This window comes from Crinia signifera, chromosome 8 (assembly GCF_055691185.1).
Source record: "Crinia signifera chromosome 8, ASM5569118v1, whole genome shotgun sequence".
Lineage (NCBI taxonomy): Eukaryota > Metazoa > Chordata > Amphibia > Anura > Myobatrachidae > Crinia > Crinia signifera.
In genome coordinates this window covers 82,944,760-82,962,005 of record NC_139224.1, presented here as the reverse complement: position 1 = coordinate 82,962,005, position 17,246 = coordinate 82,944,760, and the positions used below count along the sequence as shown (strand labels likewise).

Genomic DNA, 17,246 nt, shown 5'->3' with positions numbered 1-17,246 from the left:
CGCAATTTGCACATCTAATAGGGTGCGATTTGCGGTAAAAATGTCTAAAAAATAGCACATTACAAATCACATTTTGATGTTTTCTCATAGAAAACATAAAAATTGCAAAAGTAATAGGATGTGATTTTTGGTAAACATTACCAAAAATTGCCAACAAAATAGACCAGGTCCAGGCTGAAGAGTTTGACAGAACTATGCACAGATTGTTGAGATATGTGCACGGTCCCGTCCAAAAAAGTGTTTACAAGTATAAGGGGGAGGTTTGCTGGGAGTTATAGTTCCACAGCACAATCCAAGGTTAGGTGTTTTACACAAATTAATCAGAGTGGCACCTACCAACCAGGTGTGCTGATGACAGCCCCGGGCTTTAGCCCTGGATGGGTGAAGCCTGGTGGAGGGACCCCAGGTACCCCTGTCCACTGCTGACCAGCCACGGTAGTCATGGTTCTTGCATAAATAAAATTCCCCCAGCTGTGGCATGACACCACTGCCTGTTGGAGCTTGGGTCTGGTTCCAAAATATGGGGAATCCCCAGTAATTTTAGAACCAGGACTGATCCAAGAGCCCTGTGCTGGTTTCTTATATATGGGGAAACCCACATTTATATCCCTCTATATTTGGAGAACCAGGAACGACTCAATGAACCCGGGGCTGGTTATGCTTTTTTAATTTTTCCACAAATCTGCACACCATTAATAAAAAACCGAACTGCACAATTCCATTACTGAAAATCACCAGAAATCGCAAGCGAATTCTGACTTTGCCTAAAAAAATCCTTCCCTATTACATCTTGCCCAATTGAGATTTTCCGCAGTACCACCACCCCCTCCCACACACACACACACACACACACACACACACTGGTGATGAGTGATGGCCCTAGAGGCAGTATAAGTGAGTAGGGGGCCTATGTGCATGCGTCTGTGTATGTGGCGTTTACCGGGAACATGGTGCCACATTCCTGGTGACTTCTCTATTGTGCATGTACATATTACCGGGAAACTAGACACTGCTCCCATTGATTACTTCTGCTCTGCAGTGCTGGCCAATGCAGGAGATCTAGAGAGATAAGTATAATTATGGGTGCATGGTGAGCGGAGTGTGTGCGGCCCCTGTACAATGGCCTCAGATTAATCCAACTCTGCCTATGGGTTATTAAAATAACACAAGCATTTGTCATGAATATACTTGCTAATTATACTCAAAGTAATATTGCTTCAGGAGGTATGCTTCTCATTTTCTCTGAAACATTATTTTTATTAAATTCACATTTTATTTAATTTCTGGCTAAATAAAACTATTGATCTCATTAACTCTAAGTGCAGCATGGTTTCCTTTTTTTTCATTTGTTGATTCTAAATATGAGTGTGTATTCACTTTAATCTAGATCCCTACGAGGGAAAAGCACCATCTAAGTATAAAAAATCTCCCCCAAATAAGAACAGTAAGAGTCCAATCAATTCTTCACCTAAAAAGCCAAGAAAGAAGAAAAGGAAGATTATAGTAGTTTATGAAGACGACCCAGAAGGTATTTAGTAAAACGGGCATGTTTGGGGGCAGAGTTTCTGCACCCAAAGAGCATAGATTTGAGTCATAAATAATCTGACTTAGATCTCTGCGCCCAAATCTCAAAGTCACTGAAACTGAATTTTTTTATTAGTGAATATTTTCACAGGGTAAGTGGTTATAAGATTGTCATGTATGGCGAAAATTTAAATGAAACATTTTTGCATAATCTGAAATGTCTAGGTACAAAAATATTGCCAGCAAAGCATTCACAAATGTTGTTGAAGAAGTCCTGTGCTTTCAGAGAGGCACATACAGCTGACAGAAACTCCCTTGTAGCTTCTAGATCATTATCATCACTATTACAGTGTTCAGTATAAGGTGCTACATATAATGCAAGAGAAAGTACTTTCATCTCATCATTTAGAATAATTAGCTATACTCTATGAAGGTCTTTCCCTTGTAATTATAACAGTAAGACAAATGGCTATTTTCTGATTTACTTGCACCTCTGTACTCACATCATCTCATCACGTGTTCATACACAGACCAAAGGCTATCAATTTTTTTTAACCCTTTTACTACCTTCATTAAATAGTAATGCTCACTTGCATACTGACTTGCACCATCAGTAAAAGAGAAGAAAATACAATAGAAAAAGTTCATATTTCACAAATATCTAGAGCTTTAAGACAGGCATCAGTACTCGCCTATTTTTTAAGTCTCCTTTCCAGTTTAAGCGAGAGGAGAGGAGTTCTCTGCAGCACCACTGGGGGGTGGGGGCTGAGCTTGACATATTTAAACCCACCCCCATTATAGTAAATGCCATGATTCACAACTCTTCAGGGAGGGTCTAAAATGGCATGATTTGTGTCATGTTAGCCTGCCTCCTCCCTGAAGAGCCATGAATGCCGGTATTTTACTGGCAGAGAGGGGGCTGATGAGGCTGGCCAGGAATGCAAGAAGCTTGCCCCACTTCTGGGGGGCCAGGAGGGGGACCTGATTTTCAGGAGCCTCCCGGGTTTTCTAAGGAGGATAGGTAAGTATCAGTATTGTTCCTCTACATCATGCATATTTGTTGTAATCTATGGTATATGATTTGAATAAATACATATTTATCCCCAGCACTGATGAGGAAACATGAGTTAAGCACAGTATCATGTAGAAATGGATGGGATTACTGAGCAACAGCAGAAATATTGAAGAATGAGCCCTGAGTAGTTTTGATTTGGCCCCAATTTGGCCCGGGGTTTGCAGTCTAATGCTGGGCAGTGTCTGATCACTCGCTCAGATGCTGCCCGCTTGTTCCTGTCCCAGCATGTGGCTGCGCAGGCCGCACCGCTCACTTCGCCCACCTAACCGCTTGGTATGGCACCTCTAGGACCACTCCCCAGCTGCATAGCCTGCCCCGCTATGCGCGCTCAGTATGGCACCTCCAGGACCACTCCCCGGCGGCATTGACTGCCCTGCTCCCCGGCAGCACCGTCTGCCAGACCAACCATGACTGTAATTGTGTGTCAGTTGGGGGGGGGGGGGGTGTGGCTGTGTTTCTTAAAAATTAGGGATGCCAATCTCAGGATTGAGCATTTTCCAATCCCGGGATTGAAAAAATGCCCCGGGATTGGTATCCCTACTTTTAATCTTTGATGTTGCAAATGGAGGAAAAAGCAATGTCCTCAGCCAATAACATGAGTGGTATCTAATTTAGTTTTTTGGGGGACAGGGGGAAAGGACGGTCAGTCGCACAGGTTTATTTACAAATGTATTTCAGACAGGACCCTCATGGAAGTAGAATTATTCCTTTATATTTAGGAAGAGGGTGTGCTACCACTGGACATGGATCGAGGTTCAAGCAAAAAGGAGAAAAGGAAATGTATTTCTGTGTGGTGCACCTCATGAGAAAAATAGCATAAAATGTAGCTTTTATTAACTTATATTAAAAGACAAAGAGGCGAAATATAGACAAAACAGTGAAACATAAAACACGGACAGTGTATTAAAAAGGATAAGCAAATTTATCCTCACTCAGTGTGGCCCAATTCCCCTGTGGTCCCCTTTAAGAGTTTGCAAACGGTGTTTCTTTTTTAATTAGAACCGTGCTGACAGGCAGTGAGTACTAGTATTGTGGGAGTACAACATGCTTTACTATATGTGCCCTGTCAGATTGGAGTTGTATCCAGAAATCTGGAAATGCCTATCACCTTAAGCACTATGGCTTGGAAACTGTGTAACCAATATAACAATTAATCCCAGATAGTGTGGTATTAATTAGGGAGTTACAGAGGCCCCTGGTCCTGATGAAGCTCTGTTTGCGAAGTGTACACTGACCTAACCCTCAGTGTGTTATTCCCTCTTGCCCTCCCCACTTATACTGCATTTTGATTGTGTCCAGTTTTATTTTTAGACCGAGTGAACGCCAGTCTCCACTGGGCTCACTATTTGTCTCAGGCTGCAGCGTTAGACGTCTGCGCTGCAGCTTGCTGTTTTACAGAGCTGGTGTTAAGTCGGACGGCGTTGTATTTGGCACGCCGACGCTCACCATAGTCTCTGTTTACTTTTGCCGCTACCTTTATTAGGAGCAGGCTATAAGACGGACAGCGTTGTACTTGACACGCTGCCGCCTGCCTTGCTCGCTGTGTATGAGCTCCCTCCTTACCTTCTAGAGCGGGCAATAACTCGGACGGCGCTGTAATTGACACGCCACCACATGCCTTAGCTCTTGAAGGGTTAACCACCAGTGTATCATCTCTATACCCCCGGCTAACATGGGGTGCCAGAGGAGTGGCAGTCCTCATTGGCTACCGCAGGCTGGGGAGATCTGCAGTCCCAATTGTATGGTGATTGCTCAGACACTGGTGTGCTTTTTGGAGGGGCCTCTGTAACTCCCTAATTAATACCACACTATCTGGGATTAATTGTTATATTGGTTACACAGTTTCCAAGCCATAGTGCTTAAGGTGATAGGCATTTCCAGATTTCTGGACACAACTCCAATCTGACAGGGCACATATAGTAAAGCATGTTGTACTCCCACATACTAGTACTCACTGCCTGTCAGCACGGTTCTAATTAAAAAAGAAACACCGTTTGCAAACTCTTAAAGGGGACCACAGGGGAATTGGGCCACACTGAGTGAGGATAAATTTGCTTATCCTTTTTAATATACTGTCCGTGTTTTATGTTTCACTGTTTTGTCTATATTTCGCCTCTTTGTCTTTTAATATGTTAATAAAAGCTAAATTTTATGCTATTTTTCTCATGAGGTGCACCACACAGAAAGACATTTCCTTTTCTCCTTTTTGCTTGAATCTGGTATCTAATTTAGACTGTAAGCTCTTAATGGAGCAGGGACTTATGTAAAAAAATTATATTCTCAGTACAATGCTGCATCATATGGTGACACTACTGTATACAATAAATAAATAATTATAGCAATCTGACCCAGAGGACTGTAAATGTATATAAATAAGGATCTCACTTGCATATGCTGGGTTGTCCGAGTATCACTTTGCAGCCCATAATTAGACACAAAGAAAATCGCTTACTATAGAAAATATGAGCAGCCTTCACAATATGTTGTAAAATGGCAAGAACATATAAGAACTGCATGCAAGTACTGAAGTTATACTGGGCAGGATGTACCAAGGAGCAGAGGTACATGTTATGTTATATGCGATGAGCAACGCAAACGGCAGTTCTCCCGATAAGAGCTGCCCTTTGTGATCCCCACCGCTGCTTGGACTTCCTTGTTTCTAATGGTGAAGTCCCTGTGCGCATGCGTAGAGATGCTGGCAGCCGCAGGGCATGCTTGGGGGGGGGGGGGGGATCAGTGTCTGATCCCTTCAGCAGAGCCCCGTTGGAAGGGGCTTTAGTGCATTTCAAAATGCAGTAAAAGCCATGAAAACTATTTTTTTTTAATGCATTTTTTCTTTAGTACATCCCACCCCTAAGAGAAGCAAAAGAGGGTTTTATTTACAAAGCAAGACAGCTGGTAAAAGCATTGCCCCTTGACATGTCTGGCAAAAGCACAATCAGAAGTGTTGGATTGTACAACCCAAAAAATAAACCCCTAAGTGTAATTTGCTTACAGAAGAATAACAGTATTGGAAATTCTTTATGAAATGTCTTAATACCAAATGTATTTAGTATTTTTACTTTAGCTGCACTTTAGACAGGGGGGCCCTCCTGCATGGGAGAATATTACAGTGTCAAAACACAGAGTAAAGGCAGTGTAAACCTGGTCAACCACAGGGGGCTCTAGATCGAGGGGGTCCCCCTGTGCCCCCCCTTAATCCGGCCCTGTATATTAGTATCTACTGTACACAGCTATGTAAAAGTGCGTTAAAGGCTAGCGATAAGCAAACCTATAGTATATGTGCAGTATTGGATTTATACAACTGTTATTCTGAAACATAGAATTTGACGGCAGATAAGAACCACTTGGCCCATCTAGTCTGCCCCTTTTTTAAACATGTTACCTCAAACCATATTTGATCCTTATTTTTTTTGTAAGGGTATCAATATGCCTATCCCAAGCATGTTTAAATTGTATTACTGTATTTGCGTCTACCACCTCTGATGGTAGGCTATTCCACTTATCTACTACTCTTTCTGTGAAGTAATTCTTCCTCACATTTCCCCTGAATCTTCCTCCCTCTAGTTTCAGTGCATGTCCTCGTGTTCTGTTGCTCCTCTTCCTGTGAAGAATGTCTCCCACCTGTGCCTTGTTAAAACCCTTGATATATTTGAAAGTTTCTTTCATGTCCCCCTTTCCCTTATCTGCTCTAAGGTATACATATTAAGATATTTTAGTTTTTCCTGGTATGTTTTGTTATGTAGGCCATGCACCATTTTAGTTGCCTTTTTTTGGACAGTCTCTAATGTAAGTTATTTATATCCTTCTGGAGATATGGCCTCCAGAACTGATACAGTACTCTAGATGAGGTCGTACCAATGACCTATACAGTGGCATTATTACTCATTTACTTTTACTGCTTATACCTCTCCCTATGCAACCAAGCATCTGACACAAGCTGACTACGCATCTGACTTGCCTTCTTCATTGCTTTGTTACATTAAGTAATAGTGACTCCTAAATCCCTCTCTTCCTCAGTAGTTTCCATTATAGTGCCATTTATACTATATTTAGTCTTTGGATTCTGCATATGAACACACCCATGAAACAAAACATGTTGCATATTTCCCAGTGATATATTGTGGCAATCTTGTGTATCCATATTCAGGGTCTGAAGTATGGGGGAACAAGGTGGAACTGAGCTCCCCCACATATAATAGTGAAGTGGGACTAGTTCAACATCCACCTTGGCCCTGCTCAGTAAAAGCATTACAATTTGCAGGTGGATGCCAAAAACCCTACCACTGGCCTTGGCTCTTACAAATAGGGGGAGGGGAAGAATTCGGTGGTCGTGGGATATGAGGTCCACCACCTCTCCAGGACCACTTTAAGCCCTGCCCATATTGGATGCACTATCCTGGTGAATAAAATGACACTAGTGGCCACTGCACAATTTAGCAATTGGATAAAGCCATAAGAAAATATCAGAAGTGAATTGCAATGGGCTCACTCAAGATAAAATGTTTGTGTCACATTACATTTAATGGTTTACTTTTAGGTTAATCCATGTTAAAATAATTATCCTATGTCTCAGTGATGTTCATAAATATGTCAGTGATACCTGCATAATACTGTACTGCATAATAGTGTACTGTACTGCATAATACTGTACTGTCTAGCTTAGTCCTAAAAAAAATGGTGTATATCTGTTGATGAATATTGTATATCTTTTGATGAATAGAATAAAGCTCTTCACACACATTGATTCAATGTATGTGCTGAATGCTTACGAACAGGCTCAATATTTGTGAATACTTTTGTTGTCTTTCTTTGTATGTTAGATTCCACTGAGAAGCCACCAAAGGATAAAAAGCGCCCACCAAAAAAAGCTTCTAAAGCCCCCAAAAAGAAAAAAATTGTGGAGTCAGAAGAAGAAGAAATCGAAGGTACAGTACTGTAGCTACTAAAGCAGATGGTAATACATTGAGGTATCGGAGTGGAAAACATAGTTTACTGTTGTAAATAACACAAGGACTGAAATGCTAGACACATAAGCTCTGCACATAGAGTGGCTGACAGAGGGATCTCTGTGCATGGACGCAAATTGCGGGACATTGGAATATGCGTCCTTTTCTTTGCCACATAGAACTTAGGTGGATCTGTCTTTCTGTTAAATGAAGCATTTCAGGGTGGCAACTGCACTCTCATGTTGGAGTGTCATCATGGGCGGATTTAGGGATGACGGCTCCCCTAGGCACAACAATAACGCTGCCCCCCACCCCCTGTCTAATTATATTATTTTTATTGATTACTTATAAGCTCTCATTTGATAATAGCCAATATAATGGATTTTTTTTTTTAAAAAGCCACTAACTGTGACATGTTCTTTTATTATGTTATTTATTATTATTTACTAAGTAGGACAGTTTACAGGGGCAGTATCTGCATGTCCTATCATTGACACTCTATTTAAGATGGAATATAGTACAGTACAGTGGATATTTTGCAGTTATTGGTACATTTTGGGCTGACAGTACTATTACAGGCATCCAAGTGCCGCCCCTAGGCACGTGCCTCACGTGCCTAATGGGAAATTCGGCTCTGAGTGTCATGGGCAGGAAGCTCAGCTGGTATGTGGTCTGGCCCCATACAGAAGCCAGCCCTCACGCTGCAACCAATTATGAGTGTATATACAGCATCAGTATGCCTTCCATCAGTGTATATACAGTATTAATATGCCTTGCATCAATATATATACAGCATTAGTAAGCCTTGCATCAGTGTATATACAGCATTAGTATACCTTCATCAGTGTATATACAGCATTAATATGCCTTCCATCAGTGTATATACAGCATTAGTATGCCTTGCATCAGTGTATATACAGCATTAATATGCCTTCCCGCAGTGTATATACAGCATTAATATGCCTTCCATCAGTGTATATACAGCATCAGTATGCCTTCCATCAGTGTATATGCAGCATTAATATGCCTTCCATCAGTGTATATACAGCATTAGTATGCCTTCCATCAGTGTATATACAGCATTAGTATGCCTTCCATCAGTGTATATAGCATTAATATGCCTTGCATCAATGTATATACAGCATTAGTATGCCTTCCATCAGTGTATATACAGCATTAATATGCCTTCCATCAGTGTATATACAGCATTAGTAAGCCTTGCATCAGTGTATATACAGCATTAGTATGCCTTCCATCAGTGTATATACAGCATCAGTATGCCTTCCATCAGTGTATATACAGCATTAATATGCCTTGAATCAGTGTATATACAGCATTAGTATGCCTTCCATCAGTGTATATAGCATTAATATGCCTTGCATCAATGTATATACAGCATTAGTATGCGTTCCATCAGTGTATATACAGCATTAATATGCCTTGCATCAATGTATATACAGCATTAGTATGCCTTGCATCAATGTATATACAGCATTAGTATGCCTTGCATCAGTGTATATACAGCATTAGTATGCCTTCCATCAGTGTATATACAGCATCAGTATGCCTTCCATCAGTGTATATAAAGCATTAATATGCCTTCCATCAGTGTATATACAGCATTAATATGCCTTGCATCAATGTATATACAGCATTAGTATGCCTTCCCGCAGTGTATATACAGCATTATTATGCCTTGCATCAGTGTATATACAGCATCAGTATGCCTTCCATCAGTGTATATACAGCATTAATATGCCTTCCATCAGTGTATATACAGCATTAGTATGCCTTCCATCAGTGTATATACAGCATTAATATGCCTTGCATCAATGTATATACAGCATTAGTATACCTTCCATCAGTGTATATACAGCATTAATATGCCTTGCATCAATGTATATACAGCATTAGTATACCTTCCATCAGTGTATATACAGCATTAATATGCCTTGCATCAGTGTATATACAACACCAGTATGGCTTCCATCAGTGTATATATAGCATTAATATGCCTTCCATCAGTGTATATACAGCATCAGTATGCCTTCCATCAGTGTATATACAGAATTAATATGCCTTGCATCAGTGTATATACAGCATTAGTATGCCTTCCATCAGTGTATATACACCATTAGTATGGGTTGCATCAGTGTATATACAGCATTAATATGCCTTCCCGTAGTGTATATACAGCATCAGTATGCATTCCATCAGTGTATATACAGCATCAGTATGCCTTCCATCAGTGTATATACAGCATTAGTATGCCTTCCATCAGTGTATATACAGCATTAGTATGCCTTCCATCAGTGTATATAAAGCATTAATATGCCTTCCATCAGTGTATATACAGCATTAATATGCCTTGCATCAATGTATATACAGCATTAGTATGCCTTCCCGCAGTGTATATACAGCATTATTATGCCTTGCATCAGTGTATATACAGCATCAGTATGCCTTCCATCAGTGTATATACAGCATTAATATGCCTTCCATCAGTGTATATACAGCATTAGTATGCCTTCCATCAGTGTATATACAGCATTAATATGCCTTGCATCAATGTATATACAGCATTAGTATACCTTCCATCAGTGTATATACAGCATTAATATGCCTTGCATCAATGTATATACAGCATTAGTATACCTTCCATCAGAGTATATACAGCATTAATATGCCTTGCATCAGTGTATATACAACACCAGTATGGCTTCCATCAGTGTATATATAGCATTAATATGCCTTCCATCAGTGTATATACAGCATCAGTATGCCTTCCATCAGTGTATATACAGAATTAATATGCCTTGCATCAGTGTATATACAGCATTAGTATGCCTTCCATCAGTGTATATACACCATTAGTATGGGTTGCATCAGTGTATATACAGCATTAATATGCCTTCCCGTAGTGTATATACAGCATCAGTATGCATTCCATCAGTGTATATACAGCATCAGTATGCCTTCCATCAGTGTATATACAGCATTAGTATGCCTTCCATCAGTGTATATACAGCATTAGTATGCCTTCCATCAGTGTATATACAGCATTAGTATGCCTTCCATCAGTGTATATACAACATTAATATGCCTTCCAGCAGTGTATATACAGCATTAGTATGCCTTCCATCAGTGTATATACATCATTAACCCCTTCCTGACACAGCCAGTTTTTGCCTTCCTGACAGAGCACTTTTTTTCAAATCTGACATGTATCACTTAAGTGGGGATAACTTTTTTTTGCTTTTACTTATCCCAGTGATTTTGAGATTGTTTTCTCGTGACACATTGTACTTCAAATTAGTGGTACATTTGGGTCGATACAGTCTGTGTTTTTTTGTGAAAAATACCAAAATGTCATAAAAAAATGGAAAATTTAGCAATTTGCAAAATGTTAAATTTTCTGCTTGTGAGACAAATAATCATACCACTCAAAATAGTTAATAACTAACATAGACCATATGTCTACTTTATGTTTCCATCATTATTTCAACTTCCTTTTAATTTTTTTGGACACTAGGAGGCTTAAAATATGAATAGCAAATTCTCAAATTTTCAAGAAAATTTCAAACACTGATTTTTTTAGGGACCAGTTCAGTTCTGATGTGACTTTGAGGGACTTGTATGTGAGACACCCCCATAAATGATGCCATTTCAAAAACTGCACCCCTCACAGTATTCAAAACAGCATTTTGGAAGTTTGTTAACCCTTTAGGTGTTTCACAGGAATTAAAACAAAGTGTAGGTGAAATTTCAAAATTTCATTTTTTTTGCAGATTTGCAATTTTAATACATTTTTCTAAGGAACACAGTAGATTTTACTAGAGAAATGTGACTAAAAATTGATTCCCCCAATTCTTTTGTTTTCATAAATATCCTATATGTGGCCCTAGTGTGCACGTTGACCAAACCACAGGCTTCATAATAGAAGGAGCACCTACTTGATTTTGGAGCCTCCTTTTTATGAGATTATTTTTTAGGCACCATGTAGGTTTCTAGGCACCATAAGATGCTAAAAGTTAGGAACCCCCCCCACAAGTGACCCTATTTTGCAAACTACACCCCTCAGGGAATTCATCTAGGGGTATAATGTACATTTCAAACCCCCAGGGGTTTCACCAATTGTGGTACAACTGGGCAGTGAAGATGAAAAATTAAATTTTTTACACAAAAATGCAGTTCTGGCTCAAAATTTTTCATTTTCACAAGGAATGAAGGAGACAAAGCACCCCAAAATCTGTGCCCCAATTTCTCCCGAGTACGGCAATGCCTCACATGTGACCAAAAAATACCATTTGGGTGCATGGCAGGACTCAGAAGGGAAGGAGTGATTTTTGTATTTTGCAGCTCAGATTCTGGTGGAATTTTGGTGGGTGCTATGTCGCATTAGCAAGACCCCCAAAGCACCAATACAGTGGAAGCCCCCCACAAGTGACCCCATTTTGCAAACTACACCCCTCAGGAAATTCATCTAGGGGTATAGTGTACATTTCAAACCCCCAGGGGTTTCACCAATTTTGATACAACTGGGCTGTGCAAATGAAAGATTACATTTTTTTACACAAAAATGCAGTTCTGGCTCAAAATTTTTCATTTTCACAAGGAATGAAGGAGACAAAGCACCCCAAAATCTGTGCCCCAATTTCTCCCGAGTACGGCAATGCCTCACATGTGACCAAAAATACCATTTGGGTGCATGGCAGGACTCAGAAGGGAAGGAGTGATTTTTGTATTTTGCAGCTCAGATTCTGGTGGAATTTTGGTGGGTGCTATGTCGCATTAGCAAGACCCCCAAAGCACGAATACAGTGGAAGCCCCCCACAAGTGACCCCATTTTGCAAACTACACCCCTCAGGGAATTCATCTAGGGGTATAGTGTACATTTCAAACCCCCAAGGGTTTCACCAATTTTGATACAACTGGGCTGTGCAAATGAAAAATTAAATTTTTTTACACAAAAATGCAGTTCTGGCTCAAAATTTTTCATTTTCACAAGGAATGAAGGAGACACAGCACCCCAAAATCTGTGCCCCAATTTCTCCCGAGTACGGCAATGCCTCACATGTGACCAAAAAATACCATTTGGGTGCATGGCAGGACTCAGAAGGGAAGGAGTGATTTTTGGATTTTGCAGCTCAGATTCTGGTGGAATTTTGGTGGGTGCTATGTCGCATTAGCAAGACCCCCAAAGCACCAATACAGTGGAAGCCCCCCACAAGTGACCCCATTTTGCAAACTACACCCCTCAGGGAATTCATCTAGGGGTATAGTGTACATTTCAAACCCCCAGGGGTTTCACCAATTTTGATACAACTGGGCTGCACAAATGAAAAATTACATTTTTTTACACAAAAATGCAGTTCTGGCTCAAAATTTTTCATTTTCACAAGGAATGAAGGAGACACAGCACCCCAAAATCTGTGCCCCAATTTCTCCCGAGTACGGCAATGCCTCACATGTGACCAAAAAATACCATTTGGGTGCATGGCAGGACTCAGAAGGGAAGGAGTGATTTTTGGATTTTGCAGCTCAGATTCTGGTGGAATTTTGGTGGGTGCTATGTCGCATTAGCAAGACCCCCAAAGCACCAATACAGTGGAAGCCCCCCACAAGTGACCCCATTTTGCAAACTACACCCCTCTGGGAATTCATCTAGGGGTATAATGTACATTTCAAACCCCCAGGGGTTTCACCAATTGTGGTACAACTGGGCAGTGAAAATGAAAAATTGAATTTTTTACACAAAAATGCAGTTCTGGCTCAAAATTTTTCATTTTCACAAGGAATGAAGGAGACAAAGCACCCCAAAATCTGTGCCCCAATTTCTCCCGAGTACGGCAATGCCTCACATGTGACCAAAAAATACCATTTGGGTGCATGGCAGGACTCAGAAGGGAAGGAGTGATTTTTGTATTTTGCAGCTCAGATTCTGGTGGAATTTTGGTGGGTGCTATGTCGCATTAGCAAGACCCCCAAAGCACCAATACAGTGGAAGCCCCCCACAAGTGACCCCATTTTGCAAACTACACCCCTCAGGGAATTCATCTAGGGGTATAGTGTACATTTCAAACCCCCAGGGGTTTCACCAATTTTGATACAACTGGGCTGTGCAAATGAAAAATTACATTTTTTTACACAAAAATGCAGTTCTGGCTCAAAATTTTTCATTTTCACAAGGAATGAAGGAGACAAAGCACCCCAAAATCTGTGCCCCAATTTCTCCCGAGTACGGCAATGCCTCACATGTGACCAAAAAATACCATTTGGGTGCATGGCAGGACTCAGAAGGGAAGGAGTGATTTTTGTATTTTGCAGCTCAGATTCTGGTGGAATTTTGGTGGGTGCTATGTCGCATTAGCAAGACCCCCAAAGCACCAATACAGTGGAAGCCCCCCACAAGTGACCCCATTTTGCAAACTACACCCCTCTGGGAATTCATCTAGGGGTATAATGTACATTTCAAACCCCCAGGGGTTTCACCAATTGTGGTACAACTGGGCAGTGAAAATGAAAAATTAAATGTTTTACACAAAAATGCAGTTCTGGCTCAAAATTTTTCATTTTCACAAGGAATGAAGGAGACAAAGCACCCCAAAATCTGTGCCCCAATTTCTCCCGAGTACGGCAATGCTTCATGTGTGACCAAAAAATGGCAGGACTCAGAAGGGAAGGAGTGATATTTGGATTTTGCAGCACAGATTCTGGTGGAATGTTGGTGGGTGCTATGTCGCATTAGCAAGACCCCCAAAGCACCAATACAGTGGAACCCCCCCACAAGTGACCCCATTTTGCAAACTACACCCCTCAGGGAATTCATCTAGGGGTATAGTGTACATTTCAAACCCCCAGGGGTTTCACCAATTTTGATACAACTGGGCTGTGCAAATGAAAAATTACATTTTTTTACACAAAAATGCAGTTCTGGCTCAAAATTTTTCATTTTCATAAGGTATGAAGGAGAAAAAGCACCCCAAAATCTGTGCCCCAATTTCTCCCGAGTACGGCAATGCCTCACATGTGACCAAAAAATACCAGTTGGGTGCATGGCAGGACTCTGCGGCTCAGATTCTGGTGGAATGAATGGTGGGTGCTATGTGGCATTAGCAAGACCCCCGAAGCACGGTGAAATGATGAACCTAATAATCCATAGATGTGTGGTATATTTTAAAACACTCCTTTATACATAGGCCGGGTTTGTCGGGGCAAGTGTCACACTGGAAAATAGTTTGCTTTCTTATTCCCTTTTTATAGCAAACTTTGCACCTGTTTTGTGTCCTGCCCTTTTTTCCAGTGGAGGGGATTTCATCAGGAAAATGCTGTTCTGGTACAATACGGGGGCCAGTACTAGAAGTACTGGGGCCCTCTGCCTGCTGGTTCCCAAATATTAGGCTCTTTATGACTTCCTCTTGAAAGTGCATAAATGTCCCCCTCTGGCTGGTAGAACGGAATAGCACGTAAGCGTTATACAGTGCCATCTGGATGATATACACGGCCAGCTTCTTGTACCAGATTTTTGTTTTCCGCAGGGCACTGTACGGCTTCAGTACCTGATCTGAAAGATCCACTCCGCCCATGTACTTATTGTAATCCAGGATACAATTAGGTTTGGAGGTGTGGGTACTGGTACCTCGTACAGGGACGGAGGTGGTACTGTCTCCGTGAATTGTTGTCAGTATAAGGACATCCCTCTTGTCCTTATATTTGACCAACAACATATTTTCGGTGGATTGTGCCCTGCTTTCACCCCTTCTCATTACTTGGGCAATGTGCGTTTTTGGGAGGCCTCTTTGGTTCTTGCGCACAGTACCGCAAGCTGCTGTACCTCTTGAACCAAGGGCCTTAAACAGGGGGATGCTAGTGTAAAAGTTATCCACATAGAGGTGATAACCTTTATCCAGGAAGGGGTGCACTAAATCCCAGACAATTTTTCCACTAACACCTACGAGGGAGGGGGGGCATTCTGGCGGTTCAATTCTTGAATCCTTCCCTTCATATACCCTAAACCTGTGAGTGTACCCTGAGGTGCTTTCACACAGCTTATACATTTTTATGCCATACCTTGCCCTCTTACTGGGAAGGTACTGGCGGAATTTAACCCTTCCTTTAAAATGTATAAGGGACTCGTCTATGCAAATGAATTTATCTGGGATGTACATCTCTGGAAATTTGGCACTGAAATGATCAATGACCGGCCTGACTTTGAATAGCCGGTCAAAGGTGGGATCATCTCTGGGTGGGCACTGTGCATTATCGTTGTAATGCAAAAATTTAAGGATTAACTCAAAACGAGTCCGGGTCATGGCCATACGGTAAAGTGGGGTGCTGTACAGAACATCTGTACTCCAATATTGCCTAATTTCTGGCTTTTTTACTATGCCCATATGAAACACCAGACCCCAAAACGTCATCATCTCTACTGCTACAGGGGTCCACCTAGCAAATGATGACGTGGGGTTTTGAGCAAAAAAATGCTGGGCATATAAATTAGTTTGGTCCACCATTAAATTTATAAAATCATCAGAGAAAAATAATTTGAAAAAGTCAATTTCTCTGAGACCTGTGGAATCAAATTGGATTCCTGGGATGGCCAAAAACTCAGGAACCTGGGGCTCAAAATTGTCTGGTGGTGGGGTCCATACGAGATCAATTATTGGGGGGGGGGGTCTCAGCTGCTCTACGGGGGCGTCTTTGAGGGGGTCCCTCATCACTAGAGGAGGAAGAGGAGCTTAAGATGAATCCTTCAAATTCCCCGCTTGCCTCACTGGCTGTGTCAGAGTCAGAGGCAAGCATGGCATATGCCTCCTCCGCTGAATACATTCTTCTGGATGACTGGGATGACATTTGGGATGACATTTGGGATGCCATTTTTATTTTTGTGTTTCTGGTAGTGAAATGTTTCAACACGTGTATAGTGTAGGGGGGGTACAAACTTTATTTCAACACGGGGGTATGTAGTGTGTAGTGTGTATGTAGTGCAGAAAAAAAAAATACTTTATACAGGAATTTAATCCCAATAAAAAAATAAATAAATTTAAGGGGTTAAAAAAAAAAAAAAAAGGTCCTGCGCCAAAAATTGAGCACAGATGTTGGTCAGTAACGTCCGTCACTGAACAGCGCTCAAAGGCAACAGGAATTTGATCAAAAAAAAAAAAAATAGATCAACCCTGTGCCGAAAAAGCTGATCAGTGATGTACGTCACTGATCAGCGCACAGTGGCCACAGGACACCCACAAAATCACAGTGTGTGTAAAAAAAAATAATTAAAAAAAGACCCCACAGCACCCTCAAAAAAAAAAAAAAAGGTGATCAGTGATGCGACACTGATTACCAGTGAGGGGCAGCAGGTGCACAACCTTTGGTGCAACTGACAGTGCAACTGACAGGTATATATAAAAAAATAAAACCCCTGCACCCCCAAAAAGTTGCTGATCAGCACAGATATACTGATCAGCACAAAAGGGGGGGTAGCAGACACAAAATATAGCACTCTCTATCACTCTCTGTCACTATCTCTCTCTATCTCTCTCTATCTCTCTATCTCTCACTATCTATCACTATCTATCACTCTATGACACTGCAGCAGCAGCACTGACAGTTATATATATATAAAAAAAAAACCTGCACCCCCAAAAAGGGGGGGTAGCAGACACAAAATATAGCACTCTCTATCACTCTCTGTCACTATC

The 17,246-nt window shown here is 41.2% G+C and overlaps 1 protein-coding gene across 15 annotated transcripts in view; it reads left to right on the top strand.

Annotated features, from left to right (window-relative positions):
• The window catches only part of PRG4 (proteoglycan 4), a 120,821-nt gene that overhangs the window by 20,784 nt on the left and 82,791 nt on the right, over window positions 1–17,246 (top strand). For 13 of the 15 annotated variants that reach the window (XM_083156756.1, XM_083156762.1, XM_083156760.1 and 10 more), the window contains 2 exons: window positions 1,388–1,528; window positions 7,423–7,527. In XM_083156756.1, coding sequence (XP_083012882.1) covers window positions 1,388–1,528; window positions 7,423–7,527 — 246 coding nt within the window. The remainder of the gene's footprint in view (window positions 1–1,387; window positions 1,529–7,422; window positions 7,528–17,246) is intronic. The other 2 variants (XM_083156765.1, XM_083156764.1) reach the window with 1 other exon arrangement.